This window comes from Ursus arctos, unplaced genomic scaffold (genome assembly GCF_023065955.2).
Source record: "Ursus arctos isolate Adak ecotype North America unplaced genomic scaffold, UrsArc2.0 scaffold_22, whole genome shotgun sequence".
Classification (NCBI taxonomy): domain Eukaryota; kingdom Metazoa; phylum Chordata; class Mammalia; order Carnivora; family Ursidae; genus Ursus; species Ursus arctos.
The window spans coordinates 27,778,689-27,800,512 of NW_026622897.1; the positions used below are offsets into that span (position 1 = coordinate 27,778,689).

Here is a 21,824-nt window from a genome sequence, read left to right on the forward strand (position 1 = left end):
ACCCCGCCACCCGGATGCTGCCCCCTTTGCGGCACTCTGGGGCCCCACGCAGGGCAGCCTGGCATTTCCCAGTGCTGACCAGGCAGACCCCAGCTCTACCAAATGCCCTCAGTGTTGTTTAAATGTCTGAGGTTTGGACTGAATTCCTATCTTTATTTATTGATGCCATCACTGGAACCTGAGAGAGGTCCCCTCCCCCAGGGAAGATGGAGGCACGGCAGGACACTATTTGGACAGAGAGAGAAACCCAAAACTCAACATGGTACGTCCCACCAACCCACGTGATGGCCACAGCAGGCCACCATGGGAGCTCTGGCTGTGAGCCACACAATACTCAGGAGAGGCCCGACCCCACTCCTCGTGGGCTGCCCATCCCTCCAGCCACCGCAGCTGTGCCAACCGTGCCCTAGGCAAACCCCACTGCAGCTCAGATGGCTGGGAATCCCTGCAAAAGGTCGGGGGCACGAAGAGGAGAGAAACTGCCCTTACCTTGGACAAGCAGGTGAGTGGTATGGACAGCTTCTCCCTGGATGCTGTACGCACGACAGGTGTAGGCGCCTCTGTCCTCCCTACTGACTGATGTCACCGTCAGGCTGCCATCACTCACCTGGGGCCAAGAAGAGAGAGAGCTGAGCACCCACCCTGGGGCCCCACCAATGCCATCCCTTGGCGGAGAGGGACTTGGGGCTCATACACTGGGGGGGATACGGAGCCAGGGGTTTCATGTTCCATCTCCCTCCAACAGACCCGAGCCAGGCTGCATGCTGTGCACAGTGTCACCCGTCATGTGAAGTGGGAGGTGGCCGTGGAAAGGGAGGAGGCAAAGGAAGGTGAGCAAGGAAGAAGAAGTGCCGCAGTCCCAACGGAGAACCCCACTTACCTGGTATTTCCCACTAGCACCTAGGAGTGTCCCCTCCTTGAGCCAGGTGACAATGGGCTTGGGGTTCCCAAAAGCTGTGCAGGTCATGGTAACACTGCCACCCTCCTTGGCCTCGATGTACTGGGGGGGTGTTTCTGTAAAGGTGGGAGGAGCTGCAGAGAGACCCAGGGTGCGGTTAGCCAGGCTGCGGCCCTGCGTGCAGCGCCCACCCACGCCAGGCACCACGCCCGCTGTGTTCACACAGCACCTCTGCGAGGTGCTAGGGAAAACAAAGGAAGGGGGAGACAGGTAAAATCCTCTGCGCCTGAGTCTTACAGCGGGAGGGGAGCCCTGAAATTCAAAGTCAGTCTGGCTGGGTACAAATTCTGAACTTCTCCCACTGTACTTGGCTAATTACCAATAAAACAAATGTTTGCTGGGCATCTATAAGGAGGCCACTATGCTCAGTACTAAGGACAGAGCAATAAACAAGACAGCTCTCTCACAGCCTGCACATACTTGCCACCAGCTCCAGACTGCTCCGTCATCCCCCAGTCTTTCACCTCATCCCTGATACGCCTATTTCCTTAACCCCGGCCCAGCCAGGCCCCACGTTTCCGGGACGTCTGCTATCTGAGCTCCATCTAGGCCTAACATAGACCACAGACCATGGTTACAAGGAATCTTACTCTTCCAGATTCTGCAAAGAAAATCATCCACCTTCCTCCCTTTCTGGCGTCTGGGCAGAAAGACAGCCCACTCTGCAGGCTACTCCCTTCTCAATTCTCTTCTGATTATGCCAGGCTATCCCCGCACCATGACTTGCATTGATTGGAGTTTTGACTAAAATTCCATCCTGTTTGGATCATCAGCTGTTAAGAGACTCCGCCTCGTTATTCTGAGCTGCTTGCGGAGGCAATCGGGTCAGTCTTAACCCACAGGACTGTCAGTGCTTTTGAAGTGACAAGGAGGGGCCCCGCTGCTGAACATCGGCCCTGGAGTTCAGTTCACAATGCCAGGCTGGGGCAGGACATTTTTAGCTCATCGCAAGTTACCCAAAGGTCAAGACCAAGTTAAAGTGCTAGACTGCCACTTGTTGGGTAACCCTGGGCACGTTACTCATCCTCTCTGGCCTTTACCTAAATCTGGCCCCCTCCAGGATTGACATGAGGAGTGAGATAAAGTTTGTCAAAGGGATCTTGTAATGTAAGTATGTGTGAAATGTTGGTTATTTTGCCATTACTCTTATCATTATCATCTCCCCGGAAACCTCTGAGGCATCCACGAGAAGCTCTGAGATGGGTGGCACCTCTCCAGAGAGCACTGCCCTGAGAACCAAATCAGAGTGCTTTGAGATTTGGTCCTGCCTGCCCCTCACTGTGCCAACTTTGTCTGCTACCACAGACCCCCTTCACGGTGCTCTAGCCACACTGGCTGTCTTTGGCTTCCTCAAAGGTGCCAAGAACGTTCAACCTCAGGGCCTTTGCATTTGCCGTCTTCTCTGTATCCAGACCTCACTACTTTGGTTCCTTCAAAACTTTGCTAAAATGTCGTCTCAGCCTTAAGCGGTCAACCCATGTGAGACAGCACTTCCAGCATTCTCTACCTCCTTGGACCACTTTATTTTCTTTAAAGTAACGATCACTGACTCTCCCTGAGAACGAAGATCTTTTCTGTAAATCCCGCTGCATGCCCAGCTTTTCGCACAGTTCCTGGCATGCAACAGAGCACACAACAGCTGTTGAATGGACGGACGAATTTAGTATACACGCATACACACACCTACAGACCAACACGAATTCAAACACACAAAACTTCCTAGGAGCGAGATTACGACAAGACCACTCTCTTCAATCATTTCCAACGCCCTTAGCTCAGTGTGGGCACATGGGGGGCACCGGGAGGGTGAATCCTGAGTGAATTAAGAAGCATACTTCATCACACACGAAACACACACAATGGACACCTTCAAGCACGTCAATCCTCATGCAACAACGAATTCAATAAAAATGACGGCAAGAACCATTCCAAATCCTTATACGGGGTTTCTGAAATCCCAGCTTCTGAAATGGAAGTGTGCTCATCTCCAACAGAGCCCCTCTTGCCAAGCCTGTCCCTTGAAATACAGTTAATACAGCCACAGCCTCCATTACCTCTGGTGTCAAGCTTAAAAGAAAAGATAATAAATAAAATTACGTCCTCAAGTGACAAATTAATTACTAATTACATAATTACTTTATTATTTAGGTGCTAATCAGGAAAGTCCTTTGAACAATCTCGAGTTTTCAGGAAAATAATGGTTTGACTCTCGATTATTTACAGAATTAGGTGTTAGCTTGCCAGCTGCATTTCCAGGCTTAATTCTTTTTTACAAGTGCCCTGTAATTAATAGTGCAGGTTAGAAACAGGCTGGCCTCTCCTCCAAGTAATTCACCAACCTAAAGCAACACTTGGCTTGGGCTTTTTGGGTCTTTTACATGTGATAAAGGAATAATTGGGTTTGTTTCCACCCAACTGGTCTTTAGGAACACACAGAAGGAGAATGAGACCATTTGTAATTCTAATTTTTCATTGGCCTTTCATTTTCCAAAGGTGATCTCTGTCAGAAAATGCCTGACACTAAACATTCTAGTTTGGAAGCAATGGAATGTTGGCACTCTAGACTCTTTCCTTCTATAATGGAAATATTTATGCTGGAAGGAACTCAGAACTCAGGGTGAAGGGAGGGCGGGAACAAAGGGAGAGAGCTCTCTCACCTTGAAAGGTATCTGCTTTGTTCTCCCCATTTGAGAGGTAGGCTCCTTGGTAAGGGCAAAGTATTCTATGGTAAGCTCTGGTTCTGAAGCCTGGGGCAGAGAGGGGAACATTCTTAGCTTTTCTGCCCATCACTTCCCTATGAACAACCTGCCCGCCCTCCCTGAATGTACTGACTCTCCTTCCTCTGGGCTTCTGGGCATGCTGTTCCCTCTGCCTGGAATACTGTTCCGCACCTCCCACCCCTGCACCTGGCTAACTCCCTAGTCGGGTCTCTGCACAGGAGTCATTCCCTCGGAGAAGCTCTCCCTCCTTTGTTCTCCCAAACCCATATTGCAATTGTCCCTAGACTTACTGCCTCTGGAAGTTTCCTTAAGAGCTAGGTCTGGATTGGGTCCACTGCTGTGTCCCCAGAGCCTGCCACAGAGTAAACATTCAAGGTGTGGGTGTGGGTGTGTGTGTGTCTGTGTGTGTGTGTGTTACTTCCCTTTATTTACAAGATTTACAAGGAGCACTCCAGCCTGATCTCCAGGCCCAGGGTATACAGGTTACTCATGTAAACACTAAAAGCCAGGATTCGAGATGTGTTGTGAATCGACAAGGACTTTCAAACTACCACAGTCCTCCACATTTTCCAGTCTGAGGACCTTCCTGTGTCACTGTCTCCCTGCCACCACGCACTCATCTGATTTCGTCTTTTTTCTCTCTTGAGAAAGAGGATGGCCAGCAGCTGACCCACATGTAATTAACGTTCCAGACACTGTGCAAGACACTCTCTCACACAGCATTCCATCTGATCCTCACAACACCTCTGCAAACAGGCACTGGAAGCTGACGCTCAGAGACTTACCTGGGATCCTACAGCTCTCGGATTCATGAATGAATGCAGTGGGTTCGCGAAATAAACCAAACCTTCTCAGGGTCTCGTCCCATGCTCATTCCACTCTAAGCAATTAGGAATTCTCAAAGTATCAAGTCCCACTCACGCACATAGGGACGTTACAGAACACACAATTCTCAACTAAATTCTACTTTCCTGTCATGTGAATGCCTACTGAGCACCCGATGTCTCAGGTCACTGAATGGACACAGCCAGGATGACAGGAAAGGAGAAGGGGGTCGAGATTTCAGCCCAGCTTCCAAAGGGCGTAAGAGAGACAGAAAGCAACGTGGGGACTCTTGGCTCAGTGTTCAGTCAGTGAAGCTTTTAGCAGCCGATTTACCTTCCTAATTATGTTTTGCTTGGGCTAATATTAAGATGAGTTTTCATTCTCGGCACACACAACAGCTGGCATCAAAAGGAGGTGACTCAAAAGCTTGCTGTGTGGTGGGGACAGCCCACCCAAGACTTAAAATAAGCCTCCAATCAGTCTCTTGGGACAGACTGACAAGAGCCAACTACATCGAATGGGTCAGGCAGCCTGGACCAACACTGTTCTAGGACCGCAGTGGCTAAGAGACCAGTGCCCTGGCTAAAACAGTGTGTTCCTCTAGGACCCTGGAGAGGTTGTCAAGCCATGGAGCACGGCCTGACCCCCGTGGGAGGACTGACCCAACCCCACGAGGCAGGGCAGACAGAGCCATCCTTCAGAGCAGATCGTTACCATCAGAAGCTTCCGAGCCAGGAACAGCATCAATTTCTCTCTCCCACCCACAGCATCTATAGTCACAGACATCAAAACCATAAGGACCCAAGCTGTCTGTGGCACATCGAAAGCATATATGCCACTTCTCCAGATTTTTCTCCGCGGTTCCAGCTTCTCCTGGCTCCTCCTGAGTATCTCCTCCCAAGTAAGGACTCCCAGGGACACAAGAGAGACTCTCCATCTGGGGACACGCAGAAGGCCCAGTGCCTGGTGCGGTCACAGCCTCAGAGCCAGGCCCAAGCCTACACCAGCATTGGGAACCGGGCCAGCTCACCTGGGGCCGCTGCAAACACTTAAAAAGCATCAACACACAGCACAATTCACTGCATGTGAGCTCTAAACACCTGATAGCCATTAAAATGGTTACTCTTCACTGGATTCTTACATTTCCTTGGACAGTAAACCCAGTACGAGCAGGGACTGTGTCTGGGCTTTGTCACCATTGTTTTCCCATCACCTGGTGCAGGCGAGGCACATAACAGACCCTCACTGCATGTCACTCAAATGAACATATTTAACAAGGAACCAAAATCTTAACCTAAAAAGGAAAACTGTCCTGGTGGGACTCCAGGAATCCCACTAGAGTGGGAAGGCATTTCCCGGGCTAGCACGGTCTTCCCAAGGCTGAGAAATGGTGCCAGCAGTTACCAATCTGGCTTCCACAGAGCCTAAACCTTCCTGGTTTCAAGAACCAGATTCCGACCTCCCTCTAAGGAACTCTGACGCCAACACCCACAGCAAACTCCACCTCATGCCTGGGGAGCGGCTCCTCCCAGGCACCTCCACTGACCCCAGAGGCTCTAGGGAGACCACCGAGGGGGAGCAGGAGGTGGGAATGGCTAACTCAATGGGGCCCAGCCCTGCTGACTCCTCTTTGCAGAAGAGATTCAGAGCAGGCATAGGGTACAATCAGGAAAGAGGGTTCCCCTAAAGGACGTCCTCGGAGTATAACCTTCCAGGTCACTCCTCACCCACCCCAGGAATGAGGCCCATACGCACCGTTGATGGTAAGATGGACCCAACTGCCATTGTGAAAGGTGTCATACTGCTGGTCCAGCATGAGCACTTTGCACTCGTACCAGCCCTGGTCCTCAGAGCGGACCTGCTCCAGCCGCAGGGATGCTTTATCGTGAAGACTTGCCCGGCCTGCAGGAAGAGAGTGGACAAAAGCCCAGGAGGCCGTCAGGGTGAGGCTAACAGCACAACACTCGGCAAAGGCAGAGGACCCATTGTAACCTTCAGACTATTTCCCATGGCAGGGCCCCAAAATAACAGCTGGCACCAACTCCAGGCAGCAGGTGGCAAAGGGCCTAGCCATGGAGCCATTCTCCCAGCCTCGGCTGGCCCCACCCACCTGCAACTGTAACTCTGGGTTTGGCACTGGGAAGAACTTCAGTCCCTCGGAATACTCCTGTTCTTTTGCAGATCTCTTGGGACAAAGGAAAGGCATGGGGGATGCAGAGTTGAAGAAAGAGAGTGGGAGGAAGGGAGGGAGGAAGGAAAGGTGCAAACAGAAGAGGGTGAGGTAGGGGACTCAAGAGCAGGCCCCAGAACCTCAATTCAGGCTAAGTGACATCCCTTTCCCACCCGGGTCCCCACCCCCAGCACCTCTCTGCCTGGCTTCCCTACGGTAAAGCAGAGAGAGGGCACACAGGGACCAGAGTGGTGGGGTCCCCTCCCAGTCCTACTGCCCATGCCAGTGACTGCTCATCTATCCAGAGCCCACTGCCCCCAGGACCTGAGACACCAGGGCCCATAAGCCCAAGAATGAGGCTAGGGCTGGCAAGCAGAGCAAAGGCCCCCCAGCTACCCTCCTTAACTCCGTCCTCTTCCCCATTAGGAGGCCATCTTCATCTCACTCACGGTGATGAGAAGGTACGAGACGCAGCAGGAGCCAAGCCGACTGGGAGTCGGGGATGAGGAGTAGCCCTCGGGGCCCACCCTTCCTTCACCCACGACCTCAGCCCACCCCTCACCCCAATGTCACCACCTTCTGTTTTCATCCTTATCTCAACACTGGCAATCTGCCTAAAAACCAGAATGTAAAACCAACAACAGCCAAAAAGAGAGGGAGGGGTAGGCCCAAGAGGGAGAGACAGAGAAATGGAAGATTTCTGGGAGAAATGCACTGCAGACCTCAGGAGCCAGAAGTGAAGATAAAAGCAAGGTCTGCCAGCTTCCTGTCTTCCTTTAAAACCCCAGCACACACGCGCACTCGTGCACACACACACGCTCACACTCATGCATGCACACGCCGCACGCTCTCCTCCTTGGCAGGCTGGCGGGCAGGCACTGGCAGTGACTCACGACGAGGCCCCTGCTGGCAGGAGCAACTGCAGAGCAAGACAGCCAGGGGGCCCGGAGGAGGGAGGCCGCAGCGGCAGAGGAGGAGGAAACAGGTGCCCACTGCCGCGGCATGAACTAGCCCCAGATGTTTGCTTCCACTCAGGGATGGGATGAGGCCCCAACTTCAGAGCCAGAGGGAAGGAGTGGGCCCAGGCAGACAGAGCAGACTCCACAGCTGCCGCCAGCCAGCCCAGCCGAGGGCAGCAGGGCTCTGACTCAGCTGCTTCCTGCACAGAGCAGCCCTTCAGCGCAGCCCTGCTGTCCTACACGGTGGGCTCTCTAGGCTTGCCTGTCCTTACTCCTGCCTCTGCCCCTGCACGTCCCTAGCTGTGCTGTGATGCCTTGTGCCTGCGTCACCTCGTACCTCTCCTCCCCATCACTTAATTAAAACCTACCAAAGTCCAAAGGATGGAGGAAAGAGGCAGAGACTATAGAGAGCAGATAACAGACCAGTCAGAAAAATATAAGCAGCAACAGAGAGAAAGGCAGGAGGAACAGTGACCATGACCACTGAGAGAGAAGAGGGCCAGCCATGCCAAAACCAGGAGAGGAAATGGGGCGTGGGGGGGGCTGTAGCCCAGACCTTACCTGCATACTCAGGGTCCACATGGGGTGGATAGTAGCCAAACTTGATGAAGATAGGGATGGGCACCCCAAACTTGAACCACTCCACGACATAGGGCGGGGGCTGTCCTGTCACCGGATGAATCACGTCGCATCGCAGGACCACGCTCTCACCGGCTCTTGCGGTCACAAACTCGGGCTCCTCTCGCAGGCCGTGGGCAGCTAGTGGGTCAGCAAAGTTGGGATGCACAAAGGGCGGTGACAAGGACATCCTGCCCCAGCAGCCCAAGAGGCAGCCCCCTGTCCATCCATGTCCAAGGACCTCCATCTCCCACCCCCTCCCCAAGGCCAGCTGCCCACCCCAGCCCTCCTCCTGAAAAGGAGCTCAGTCACTCCCCAGAGGGTCCCAAATGCACCCTGAACCCCCTTCTCCCCCTCCCTGCTCATACCTCCCACAGCCCTGGGGGCCCCATGTATCCATGAACCTGAGATGGGGAGGAAGGGGGGAAGAAGAAAGGGAAGCAGTTCTTTCCAGTCCTGCAAGCCAAACCTTCCCTCCCTAATCCCAAAGAGCACAGCCATGACCATGTCCTCCCCCACTGCACCCCCCCCCAACAGTTCTAAGGGGTTTGGCTACTGAGAAAGTGGAGGGGCCTCAGCCTCGCTATGGAGACCCGCAGTCTGGGCTACAGGGGCCTGCTGTAGCCGGGAGTATAAATATGGAATCTCTTCCTGTGCAGGATGCTTCCCACCAGAGCCTGGTAGGAGCCGCAGAGCCAGCCTCCTCCTACGCCCCACCCCCAGCTCAGCCTGATGTTCGCAGCACAAAACAAGAGTACTCCATACAGGAGCAGGGGAATCCCTAACAAGCTGAGCAGAGGCTGCTCATGGCAACACCAGAGGGAAAACCCCACAGGCCTGACTGGCCTCTCCAGGCCCCTCCTCCCTTGCCCCACTGCACCTGCTGCAGAGAGGGGAGCAGGAGGGGCCTCCAGCCCTCCAATTTCCAAACCCCAGGCATCACCATTAGGAAAGCAGGATGGTGGGGACAGAGCGGGGCCCCTGGGACAGCTAAGCTCAGCCAGCTAAGGGGATATCATCCACCTTTGGCAGATGATAACACATACAGCTGGATAGGGTGCACCTATCCTCTTGGCATCAGGAGGGCAAAGTGGAGACAGACCCACCCCCACCCCCAAGCTGGAGGACACAAAGGACAGGTTAACCCAGGCATAGCTTCTCTCACCTGGCAGCCTACTCCTGAGCCCTACAGGAGGCATGCCACCCCCACCTTGAGCCTGAAACTGCTCCCTCCCACACGAGGACTCCGTGACCACAAAGTCACCTTGTCCAGCTTGTTTCCCAGTGAAAGGGACAGCCTGGAGAAGCCTCTCCCTCCTGCCTTCCCTCACACTACCCAACACAACTCCGGACTAGACCACAGCTCTCACCATCCAAACTCGCCTCCTTTCCCAGTCCCTGCTGGGCCCCTCCAGGCAGCACCAAGGACAGCAGCTGCTCTACCAGAGGCGCAAAGCCAAGAGCTGATGGGCCCTCCCACCACAGAAAGGACGCCCAGAAGAACGGCATCTGCCTGTCCGTCTGTCCCTCTGTCCATCTGTCTGTCTGCCTATCTGTTGTGGTGCCTCTGCCTCTGCCTCTTACTGCATCTCTGACCCCTGTGTGCTCCTGCCCGTCTCCTTCTCTCCTCTCTGTCTTTCCTATACGTCTCTGCGTCTCTGGCTCCTTCTATGGGTCTGTCTCTCTGACTCTTCCTCTGTCTCTCTGGCTCTGAGACAGAAGTCTCTCTCCTACTCCTTCTCCATGTCTTTCTGTGCTGCTCCGTCTCTCTGTCTTTTCCTCTTTAGCTCCCACTCTATGTGAATGCTTCTACTTGTCGGTCTTTCTCAGTTTTCATGTCTCTATCAGTGTGTGTGTGTGTGTGTGTGTGTGTGTGTGTGTGTGTGTGTGTGTTGGGGGAAATATGTGGATTTCCTCTCGCCTATGCACCGGGAAAGGGTTTTGCCTGCTTTTCTGTGTGGAGGGACCTCTGTGTGCTTACGTTTCTGTGTTTGTATCTCTCTCCATGTCTGACTACATATTGTCTGTTCATCTCTGTGTCTCTCCTTCTCTCCCTCCCCATCCCCCTCTCCCTCTCCTCCCTAAGTTGCGGAAGGAGGAGGAGGCAAGCTCTTCTAGAAGCTGATTGGCTGCTGGTGACATCACTGTTTTCTAGAGAAAGAGCTAAGATCACAGAGTATTTTTGGAGCAGAGCAGAGTGTTGCACTCACCTGCCTGAGGCCCCAGCAGGTTTCCCAATCCCCCCACCCCCAACCTTGCTTCAGGCTAGGTTTGAATTCCAACCCCTCAGGGAAAGCAAGGAGAGGGCTCAGCTGCATCAGGCCCCTCCCCCACAACCCCAGGGGCACCTAGAGAGGGACAGAGGCTGCCTCTCAGCCTCCAGAAGCACAAAGGCTGATCCTGGACCCAGAAGGAATGGGCAAACAGCGGGCACCATGAGCGAGCAGGGGCAACAATGTGTGTTTGCATGTGAGAGTCTATGTGCATGAGAGTAGCTCTTGGCAAAAGGATGTAGGAGTGTGTATGTGCATGTGTGCATATGTGTGGCTCTCAGGAAAAGGACGGGGATGAGTGTGTGCACGGCGGAATGCGTGTGTGTGAGCATGTAGATGTGTGTATGCGGCCGTGTGCAAGTATATGTGAGTGTCTGTCACACAGACTTTCCAGGAGGTGAAAAGAGGAAACACAGGAGCCTAGGGGAAGAGGAAGGACCTATTCCAGGGCCTGGTTACCAGGTGTGGGGGACAGAGGCAGTCCACGAAGGGGGCTCCTTCCCAGGGCTTTAGCCCTAAAGCCAAAGGCAAGAGGAAGGGGCTCTGAGAAAACGGCCAGCACTGCTGAGCAGGCGGTTGCCCACTTTTAGCAGTGAAGCTTGGCTCTGTAGCTCCCCAGCGACTGACCGGGCTTGCGGGCTCTGGGGGGCAAGGCCAGGAGGTGGGGCGGCTCTGCAATGGATCCCCACAGTGCCTACCGCTCCACGCTGCCTCATTCTCACCGCATGGCAATGAGGCAGCCTCTTTCACACCTCCCCCAGCACCGCGCTGGCTCCAGGTTTCCACCCCCACCCCCTAGCCAGCCCCTGGGCTCAGGACTGAGCACCCAACCCAAGGCCAGCCCAGGAGCCAGTCAGCCCCACCCCTCCTCTCTGCGTAAGGCCCCTTGCGACCAAGGACAAGCGGCAGGAGAGGGGACTCCATGAGATAAGCATCCCAAAGATTCTAAGCAAGCACAAAGAGATGGTGTTTCCCAAGAAGAAAGCAGAGGGGTGGGAGCCCCTGCCCCAGCCTCTGCACTCGGTCCAACCCTCCTGGTTTTCTGAACCCTAAAATATTTTTTTTAAGACTGTATTTATTTGAGAGAGAAAGAAAGAGCAAAAGCGAGAGCACAAGCAGGAGAAGCAGCAGAGGGAGAGGGGCTCGATCCCAGGACCCGGGAAAATGACCAGAGCTGAAGGCAGACGCTTCACTGACAGAGCCACCCAGGCATCCCTGAACCCTAAAATATTTATCAGCTTCCTCAACTCCTAAACACACACACACATAGCACTCTCACTCATCACCTACAAGCACTTCTTCCTAAGCCTGATCCTTTCCGAGCCAAAATATGTCTAATAAAACACTTTCCCCAGAAAAGCTCAAAGCAAGAGAGAAAAAGTAAACAAGCTGGCAGTAAAAAGGGAAGAGGGGTTTGATGGAGGAGAGAGAGAGAAACTCTAACCTAGAACGACACCAAACCCAAATCGAAGAGTGAAAGAGACTCAAGAAACCAGGAAGGAGACAGAGGAAGGGATGGCACAGTGCAAACCTGACACAGGCAGAGCCCAGCCCAGGGCAGGAGAGAGAACTCTGGGGCACAGGGGACACAGAGACACAGGTCTTCAAAGGACCCCAGAACCAGGAGGGGGACAGAATGCAGGCGATTCCTTCGGGAAGCGAGTGGGCTTCTCCCCAGCAGGGCTGACTGGAGCAACTGTCCACCGGTTCCGAAGGGAGCAAGAAGGAGGGAGGAAGAGATGGAGGGAGGGAGGGGAGGGGAAGGACGGATAGTGACCTGGGTGAGGAGGAGCTGCAAGAGGGGGTGACACCCCCAGGCCCCTTCCCCACCAAAGAGGCGTACAGCAGCCCCAAGAGCTGAGGCTGCACCCTCAAAGGGCAAACTGGCATCTGCAGGGGTGAGGGCGGTAGGAGGCCTGAGGTGCCCTGGATTCCACATACCCGTTTTAGAGGAGGCAGGAAACAGCAGTCCCCAGAGCAGAGCGAATCTGCATTTTGGGGCTCTGCCCAGCCCACTCTGGAGTTGTTTTACCGGGATAGGGAAGAGAAAGCAGGAGAGCAAAGGAGGACAAGGTAGCCCCTGCTGTCTGGCTGACCTTTGGAAGCCCATAGGGTACAAATCCTCTGCTCTCTATGCCAGGTGGTGCCTGGTGGGCAGCCAAATCCAGGCTGCCATTGGCTCCCTTGTGGGCACAGAACCATGAGGAGCCAGGCCCTGGCACAGCCCCTGTGCCGACACTCACGGCCTGGGGCTCTTCCTCCAGGGCAGGGCTGGAGGAAGAAGGGTACCTGAGAATGACAAACACTCCAAATGCCTGAGGCCTAAGAGCCAGAGCAGGGAGAGCTTTGGCTGTCAGGAAACCTAACCTCTTCTAAATACTTATCACATGCCAGGCTCTGGGCCGGGCAGGCGTGTAACACAAATGTCCCTTAATGCTCCCAATGCCCACCTGACAGAAATACTACCGGCTCGTTTTCACAAATGAGCAAACTGGGAGGCTACCTGGCTCCACACAGTCACTCAGGGACAGGTGGGGGAGTCAGGCTCCAGCTGCCATGCCTCCTTTTGCCCACACTCATGGGCACCATCCTGCCGGACCACAGGCCCAGGCACTAAGGCCTCTCCTGCACCACAGCCCAGACACAGCGCCCCGCCCCTTTCTTCCCTGAGTCCAGGGGCAGTCCCTCCCTACGGTGCCCTCTGCTCAGGTTCCAAGGGCCAGGCCCCTGCAGTCCTCAACCGGAGAAGGAAGACACGGTGCACCTGCTGCAAAGGCGGCTGGTGTCTCTGACTGGCTCTGGGCTCGGCATCAGTCTGCAGCCCCGGCTAGTCTGCTAGCGGCTGTGGTGAGGGAAAACCACGGCATGAGCACCAGCCTCCAGCATTTATAAGTCCTTACGGGAGCCTCCTGTTCTTGCTCTCCCCCCTCTCCTCCTCCTCCTCCTCCTCCTCCTCCTCCTCCTCCTCCAGCTCCTCCTTGTCGTCCCCCGCCCCCTCCTCCTCTGGGCACCAGACTCCCAAACCACAGGCCTGTTGTCTAATAATACCAGCGACAGCCACCGCCACCTCCATCTGCCAGCCTAAAAATAATCCCTGCTGAGTCCAAAAAAGGCACAGCCCCCAATAGTCCCCCAATCACTCCTCCCCAACCAGCTAGGAGGCTCCAGGAGATTCCAGGAAGCCGGGGACTCGGGCTCCCAGGGAGCCTCCCACAGCAGTATACACCCAGAGGGATGGCCTGAGGAAGGCAGAGGACAGACTCCCTATCGCCCAGACCAAAGAACACTCTACAAGTGTAAGATGGACACAGGACCAAAACATCTGGTCATGTCCTTGTTCCTTCCAGAAGGCAGGTGGGCTAGCGGTCATCTGGCCATCATTCTGCCTCCAGCAAGGGCCCCCACACCCAGCCTAGGCAGGTTCTCAGCAAAGTCCCCACCTTCCATGGTCTCCCTATCAGAATCCTCACAGCCCTTCCAGCCCCCACTCCCCATCAAACCTCTCAGGGTGGGAAGTCAGAGGTCAGGGGAGCCCAGACAGGCCCTAGCCGGGAAAGCTTCCCATCTTCCAAACAGCAAGGCACTGGGGAGGGAGGGGCAGGAACTGCAGGCCTCCTTTCTCCTGTGGGTGCCTCTCCTTCCTAACCCTCTTGGCTGGGCTCCCCTCGGCAGCCCACGAGGCAGCGATGCTATTAGCAACCTTAATTTGCTCTCAGCTAGATTGTATTTCCAAGAGCCTTTTCCCCATGAGCCACTGACAGGAAGCAGTCAGTAATTCAACCTCCGCTCTGCTATTTAATGGCTCCTCAGCAGAAAGGCGAAGCCACACCCCACCCCCACCCCCCCACATGGTGGAGGCCTGCACCCTGCACACTCACGCGTGGCCAAGGGCACGCGTGTACTCAGAGCTGGCAGGCGGGCAGGCCCAGACAGGTGAGGGCATGGTGGGCTCGGCCTGCACCAGGCCACCCTCCCCTCCTCGGGTAAGACAAGGAAGTTAGGAAATCGAAGCCCCATATTTACTCACAGTGAAGCGCCAGCATTCCCTACTCGGAAGCCAGAAAATGAGGACAGTGGCTCACCTCGCGCAATTTGTGAAGGCGAGCCAGTGTGCAAGCTATCTGCCACAGACCTTCTCGGGGGGTGACTGTGACCAGGAGGGAAGGAAGGGCACTAGGGATGCGATGACAGGCTGCGGGGACTGTCCCAGTCCCCTCTCTTCTCAGAAGGACAGTTAGGCTGGCTGGCACCTCCCTCAAAGCTTTGGCTCACATGGAATTGTTCTCCAAAACCTTCACGGAGGCCCTGTCTCTGCTCACCAGTCTCCTGCTTATTCACGCAAGAGAGAACAGAAAAGCAGGAAGATTCCTAAGAAAAATAGGTCAGCTGCCTCGGGCAGACTGAGCTGGCACCCGTGGGCAGTGCCCCTGAGGGGGCCAGGCTACAAGCTGCCCCTGCAGCCCTAGCACCCTCTCCCATCTCCCCAGGGACCCAGCCCGTCTCTACTCTAGAGCGCACTGGGTTAACAGGGAACTGATGCCAGAGCCCACTGTAGCAAGACAGGCCCATTTTCTGTGTCCCCTGGAGCTCCGCCTGGGTTTGTGCCCCCTCCCTGCCCATTTAGGCTTCCTCTCAGGGACCTTAGGTATCTTTCAATCCAGCCCTTGGGCTGAGCCTCCAACTTCAAAAACTTCTGGGCTGCCTAGACTCAGGGGCAGAGCAGGGGGATGAAGAAAGTAAGGTGCCTGCTCTGAGTGTCGTCTCACTGACAAACACAGCACTCGGAGAGGACTGACTCCCCACGCCGTGCCTGGAGCCTAGCTGTCCCCCTGTCCTGCTGCATTCTATACATGTGCATGCCAACACACAAGTGTGTGCACACACATACAAGCACAGGCATGTGTACACACACACGTGCAAACACACACACCTATACGGGCACGTGCACACATCTGCAGACAGCTCACACCAATTACAGCTCTTTTCATAATTCAGATCCACTCTTCTCACAAGCTGCTTAACCCATCCTAGGCAGCAGACAGAAGAAAACTGCCCCCTGAGACCCTGGGCCCCAGCCTGAGAAGGTCACAGGATGCGTCTGGGGAGGGAGGAGACTTCCAAGAGGAAGAGAAGTGTCTTAAATCTCGGGCCCAGCCCCTTCTATCACCCAGACCTCAAACCACCCCCCCACCCCCCACCCCCAGCACACCGGAAGGCTGGGAGAGAAGAGCAAGCAGCAAGCAGGACCAGGGGAGAAGAGAGCAGCAGGCCAAGCTCTGAGAGCCGCACCCTGGCTGGGGTGGGCAGAGGGGAGAGAAAATGCAGGCACCAGGACAGCAGTGCCAGGATCCAGGAAAGAGGGAGGAGCAGAGAGATGCTGAGTTTCAGCATCTCCCCAGCGAGGCAGCCTCTGCTCCTTGGGTAACCAGATCCCAGCGTTCTGTCTCAGAGCCACAAACACGAAACCACCCGGCTCTGGGACCTGCCTACTCCAAGTCTGGCGCATGTAGGGCCTCAAGCCAGGAACTGAAAGCTGACTCTTCCCACTGCCCCCCTGCCATGCCCTTTCCAACACATCCCGTCCTCAGCTTCTTCCAGGACGCATGCTGCCAGACACACCCCGGCCTCTGGCATGTGTGCTAGGGACACACACACACAGGCACACATGCACACACATACCACTTGGCCCCTTGCTGAGCAGTCCTTCCTTGCTGATGGACTGTCCATGCGGTCTTGCTAGAAGCCTCCTGGTCTACACCTCCCCCTCCCATCTTCATCCGCAAAGGGAAGAAGGGAGAGTAAGGCCAGGCAAAGAGGAGAGGGCACTCTACCAGTGGGATCTGAGTCAGAACCCCTCTTGGTTTGGGGACACTGCAGTCAGGGATAATCCAGCCACAGAATTTGCGGTGGACAGGAGGAGGCAGCCTTGGGAATAAAGGCCCAGACTTCTCCTCTATGGCATGGCCCACAGTCCTCCCCCAAGCTTGCTCCGTCTGGGATGCTGAGTCTCCAATCACCAGCTCCCAGACTCCAGATACGTATCTTCTCCGTACCCTCCCCAACCTCTCTACTGACCTTAATCACCATTCAGACACACATGATCAAAGGCAAAAGGGGAGCCCATTCTAACTCTGCCCAACCCGACACTGCCTAAGGGCCCATTCCCTTTTACCCCTCTGCTAGAGCAACCTCTGCCTCAGCCAAACCCTAAAAGTGGTATCTCCAAGTCCCTACCTCGAGGGAATCTCCCCAGAAGTCACCTCTGCCAGTCAGAGAACAGCTGAGGTCTCACACAGAGCCAGAATTTGAACAGTGGCTGGTTACTCCCATGTGAGTAAACACCTGCCACACAGCCCGCCCCCCGCCCCCAGGCTGTGATGCTATGACCCGTTTGCCTCCTGGGTTCCCTGCATCCTTCCCACAAGCCTCTGGCCACTGACAAAACTCCCAGTTCTGCAGATCTTTCAAAGGATTTCCAAGCAGTCCTGAGGTCTGCACGCCCTCTGCATACCTCCCTGGGATTCAGAGGAACAAGAGGTTCTCCCCAGACAAGGTCAGCCTGCGAAAGGGTACTTAGTTCCTGACAGAGGCAGCCTTCTGAGCTTCCCTTAAGACATTTCCAGGGCTCCCAATTATACTACATTATATTACTATATTCACTTCTTTACAGCACTGATGTTCACCAAAAACCCTACAAGCTCATACTGTTAATCCTATTTGCCATTGAGGCAAATGACATTTAAAAGGTTAAGCAACTTGTCCAAGGTCAAAGGGCCAGCAAGTGTCAGGGCCAGCAAGTGGCAGAGCCAGGATTTGAAACCAGATCATTTGACCCATACCTAGGTCCTTAACTAACATACAAATAGTCTTTTCGAGCTAAAAGGACCCCAAAACCAATAGGGGTGGCAGGTTCAAGGGTGCATGTCAAGCCATCCCAGATAGAAGGACCTCTCCACACCCAGAAAGAGCGTATAACCTTCATGCCCAACAACCTTCAATGTTGGGAAGTCCTTCCTTCTGTCTGGCCATTCTGTGTGTTGCTGCAATATAAACCCATTTGCCTTTATTCTGTATTTAAATTTGCACAAAGTCCATTCCCCTCACCCTGACTTCTCAGGGTGGAGACTATTTCAGAGCCTCCTTTCAGTGTCTCTTTTTTATTCAAAGATCCCAGCAGCTCCTTTTGTGCTTTCAGCGACAGTCCCATAGCAGGAACGTACCAAAAACTGGAGGGGAGGAGGACGAGGGCATTGGAAGACTACAAGAATATATGGGAAAGGAGGAGGCTAAGGTTAAGGACAGATTCGCACACACAACTCGACCCACCTCATACCCACCCCCATTCCGTAAGCTTCTGAGTCTCCCTGGCCTCAGTTTTCCCACCTGACAAATGGAGTTTTTAAACCACCCAAGTCAACATATCATTTAACAAAATCACCCTTCCTTCGCCTTCCTCTGGTTCCGTTTTCAGACTCACTCCCTTCTTCAAATAGCTTGGAAGACAGTCCATTCTAGAAACTTTCTCAAATCACTCCCCTCTCCCCCTACACACCCCCAGACAAGTAGAGGACCCTGGCTGTAAAAGGCGCCTCGCTACGACCCCCTCTGCCCTAGCGCGGCTGGGAGCGGGTTCTCTCTTCGCCGGGTCCTCCCAGCTGACTTCCACCCCCCGACAGGTTCTCTCCCAGCTCTCCTCTCCTCCCGGAGGCTTTGTGAACTTGCCCGCAGCTGGGTTGTGTCTGCGTGCTGAAAACAGTGAGCTCAGAGTCCTAGCACCCTCCAGGCTCCGCTCCTACTTCCATACAAGGGCCGAGAGCCTGGGGTGCCACCCAGAGGCTTGTAGGTCGCTTTGCCCGTCTCCAAAGCAAAAGCGCGCGCGCTCACGCACGCATCACCCAACTCGCTGGCTTCCCTCGTCTCACCCCCAGCTCAGACGGAGAAAATCAGAAAAAGAAAAACCTCCCTCCGCTTGGAGATGCAGCAGAGGGGACCCCCACCCCGCCGCCCTCACCCCCAGCCAGTTCTGCCTCACAGCGGAGGGGGGCGGCGTGGGGTCGGCCCGGCTGCGGCCCGCTCCCAGGGAACTTTTGCCTGGCCGGGGCCCAGGTGCGGCTAAGACAGGAGCGGGCACCTGGCAGGGCTAGGCATAAGCGGACACTCCTCGGAGCCGGCGCAGGGACTCAAGCGCTTAACCAGCTCTTCTCCTCTCTCCGGGCTCCGTGCGCCTCCTGCACCGCGAGGGGGATCCGACCCTCAGCCGCCAGAATGTGTGATCAGAAGGGGTGTGAGCTGGAGCGGGGGGCGCCCGCAGGGCCGAAAAACCTGTCCCTTTAGGAGCTGTGGGTGCCAAGAGTCCCAAGGCTCTGGGTCGCGCCTCCCTGCAAGGGCTCGTCTGCGGAGCGGTGGCGCTGCGCGGGGCTCGAGCGTGCTGCAGCCTGCCCAAAGACCCGCAAACTCCCCGGCAGCCAGAGTTAGGAAAGCCGCCGACTCCCCAACGCTAGAAGAGGCGGCTGCTCCGGCAAAGAGCACCTGTCTCGGCACGCTGGTATGAAGCCTCGGGGCCGAAGGCGGACGAAGTAGACCCGGATCCCAAGATCTTTTCCCGAGTGCCCGGCAGCCCATGGACTCGCGCCCCTTTCCGCCCGGCCCCTCCGGCCCGCGGCCCCCAGCCCTTCCCGGCAGTGCTCCGGAGCGCGCCTCGTTGGAACTGGAGCCTCGCCCGCGGAAAGGCGCAGCACTCGGCCGAGCCGAGGAGCCCGAAACGGGGATGAAGGGGCTGAAAGCGCCGGGGAGGGCCAGAGGAGGGGCGCTGCACTTCAACTCACCTTGAGCCGCAAGACCTCGGGTGCTGATCACACTTGCTATCAAAGTGGCCACATACCAAATCATAGTACTACCGCGCGCCAGCCAAGAGCCTCATCCTATCGCAAAGTGCTCCTGCGCCCTCACACTTCTCGCGCCCGAGCGCCTGCTCACGCCCGCTCGCGCCAGCCTACGCCCCGCGCCGGTGCTCCTGCAGCCCGGGCGGCCCGCTCTCCATCCCTCCCCGGCTCCGCTCGGCTCGGCGCGCAGCCTCCCCGGCCCCCGGCGCAGCGGCACCTGCACTACTAGCCCAGGCAGAGCGCAGCCAGCTTCACGGTGAAGCCTAGCCGGGCCGGGCCTCCGGGACCGCCCCCGCCAGCCGCCCATTGGACACTGCTCTCAGGCCTGGGGGCCGATTGGCTCGATTGTCTGTTCGTCGCGGTGCGAAGGAGGCGAGCCCATTTCAAGGTGCGTTGAAGTGTGGCGAGCACAGAGCCGCAGAATCATGCGCATTGCCAGGGAGAAGGCGTTGTAGCGTCTTTGCTCTGTACTGTTCTCTGCTCACACTGCATGGCAAGTTTCTGGTGAAGGGAATGGTAGCTTCTCGGGCTTGCTAACGGGACCCCGGGAATCTCAATTACCCTGGACAGGTCCGAGGGGACGGCGCCCCCGCCCACCCAGGAAACCCAACATCCGGTTTTCAACCAGCAAAAAGCTGTTCCCTGGAGAACGATGCTGATTCAGGGATGGGGAAACCCAGGAACGGGCAGCTTGGGAAAGCTAGGGAACGTCCTTCGCTGGAGATCTTTTCAAAGAGGTCATACGATACCCTCCCCCACTCCTTTCCATACACCGACATTCTTCCCTCAGCAATGCATCCCCTTCCACCCAAACGTGATGCTGTTAAGTCAAACTCCATCCGGCCTGACGGCAGGGGGATGACTAAAATGACCTCCAAAAGTCGCTCCAATTTAGAATGAGTCATTGGCTCAGCTGAGGGAGTGTCAGAGACCCCCTCCTCAGGAACACGCGCACACACACACATGCTGCCACCCCCAGTGCAGGTCATCGTTGCTCATCATTACTAAATCTCTACTTTGAGCAATAAAAGTTTTTTTCCCCCTTCTTTTAAAAAAGCCTGCCTCTTCATGCACAAAATTCCTCCCCTTCCCACCTATCTGGGAACCTAGCTGCATCTCGGCATCAGGAAGCCAAGATGGAGATGTGGAATAGTTTCGGGGTTTAGGACAGAGGGACCCAGGGAAAAGGCCAGATGGACTTATTCCTACAGAGGAAGATAGATGAGGCAACTGGAAGGTCTCCATATTTCTCAGTCTCTCTACTCTAACCTCTCATCCCCTCCCCCAACACAGTTGTATCTGCAGAAGAAATAAATGAGTGTCATGGAAACATCTACTATAAACAATCACCTCACACCAGTGTTCTGAGGCTGCAGTGAAGATGTTTGTTCTTTCAAGGAGCGAAAACAATGTGAGAGTGGCACAGTTCCCTAGGATGGGCTATGGGCCAAGGAAGGAAGACACAGGGGCAGCAAAGAAGAGTTCAGGAATTTCACCCTCTCAAAGCACTCATTGGCCACAAAGCACTGGCTCTAGGACATGAAGCTCCTAAAAGAACAAGAAGGAGACTTGCTTCTGGGAAAACACATCCACACACAACATGCATCAAAACTGCCCCTTACTGCTGGAGGGACAGCCTTCCCTGAAACCTGAGCCCTTTCAGCTCACAGCCAGCCAGGAGGTAGAAAACTGGGACCCCCCCCCCCCCCAGCAGAGCAGCAGACCCACTGGTAAAGTTTTAGCATCTGGACGTAACCTGGAGAACCAGAACATCCTACCCTACCCACCCCCTCCAGTCGTGCAAACACACTCAAGAGCGTAACACTGAGGACATCTCTCCATGAGCCTTTGCTTTAGTCTCTCTTTGTCTGCCTTGATGACTTTCTTGGGAATATGAAGTGGATTACAAGCTCTCAGCCCCCACTGATGGGCTAATTTCCAGCTAGCATGCCCAAGAATGACAACTTCACCCTCGACATATACGTAAACACACATACACCTACTTTCCCAGGGTTCTAGGGCTGTAAAGCCTTACAGGGATCCATTTGCAGAAGCAGCGATAACAGAATTCTTTCCCTTCCAAAACCTCTAAGCAACTAACTGGTGTAGAGAGAAATGCTGGATTACCAAGGGCTAGCCCCAGTTCCATAAAGAAGGCAGAGGAGTGGGAAGCATCTGTGCTCAGGAAAACATTCTTCCAGTGACCTGAAGAATTAAGGAAAAGGATGGAGCCGCTCTCACCATCCATCTTGATTGTATCTGCTTGGCCATCTACTTTGTCCTACTCAGTGTGGTGGTTTCTGCTAGGGAATTAAAACTGTCTGTCAGGTTGGCAGCAGGAAAAAGAAAAACCTAAAGAGCTTAAAAGCACAAGTTGAGTTGGGAAGGCGTACAAAGGAACTATCTAAAAAAGAGACTA

At 55.1% G+C, this 21,824-nt stretch overlaps 1 protein-coding gene across 1 annotated transcript in view; it reads right to left on the reverse strand.

Moving 5' to 3' along the window:
* Positions 1–19,631, reverse strand: part of IGSF9B (immunoglobulin superfamily member 9B) — a 47,277-nt gene extending 27,646 nt beyond the window's left edge. Inside the window, exons 1-5 of the mRNA XM_026505919.4 lie at positions 19,349–19,631; positions 8,194–8,391; positions 6,259–6,405; positions 881–1,032; positions 490–607 (exon numbers count right to left, since the gene is read on the reverse strand). Coding sequence (XP_026361704.4) covers positions 490–607; positions 881–1,032; positions 6,259–6,405; positions 8,194–8,391; positions 19,349–19,412 — 679 coding nt within the window. The 5' untranslated portion in view covers positions 19,413–19,631. The remainder of the gene's footprint in view (positions 1–489; positions 608–880; positions 1,033–6,258; positions 6,406–8,193; positions 8,392–19,348) is intronic.
* Positions 19,632–21,824: the final 2,193 nt, after the last annotated feature.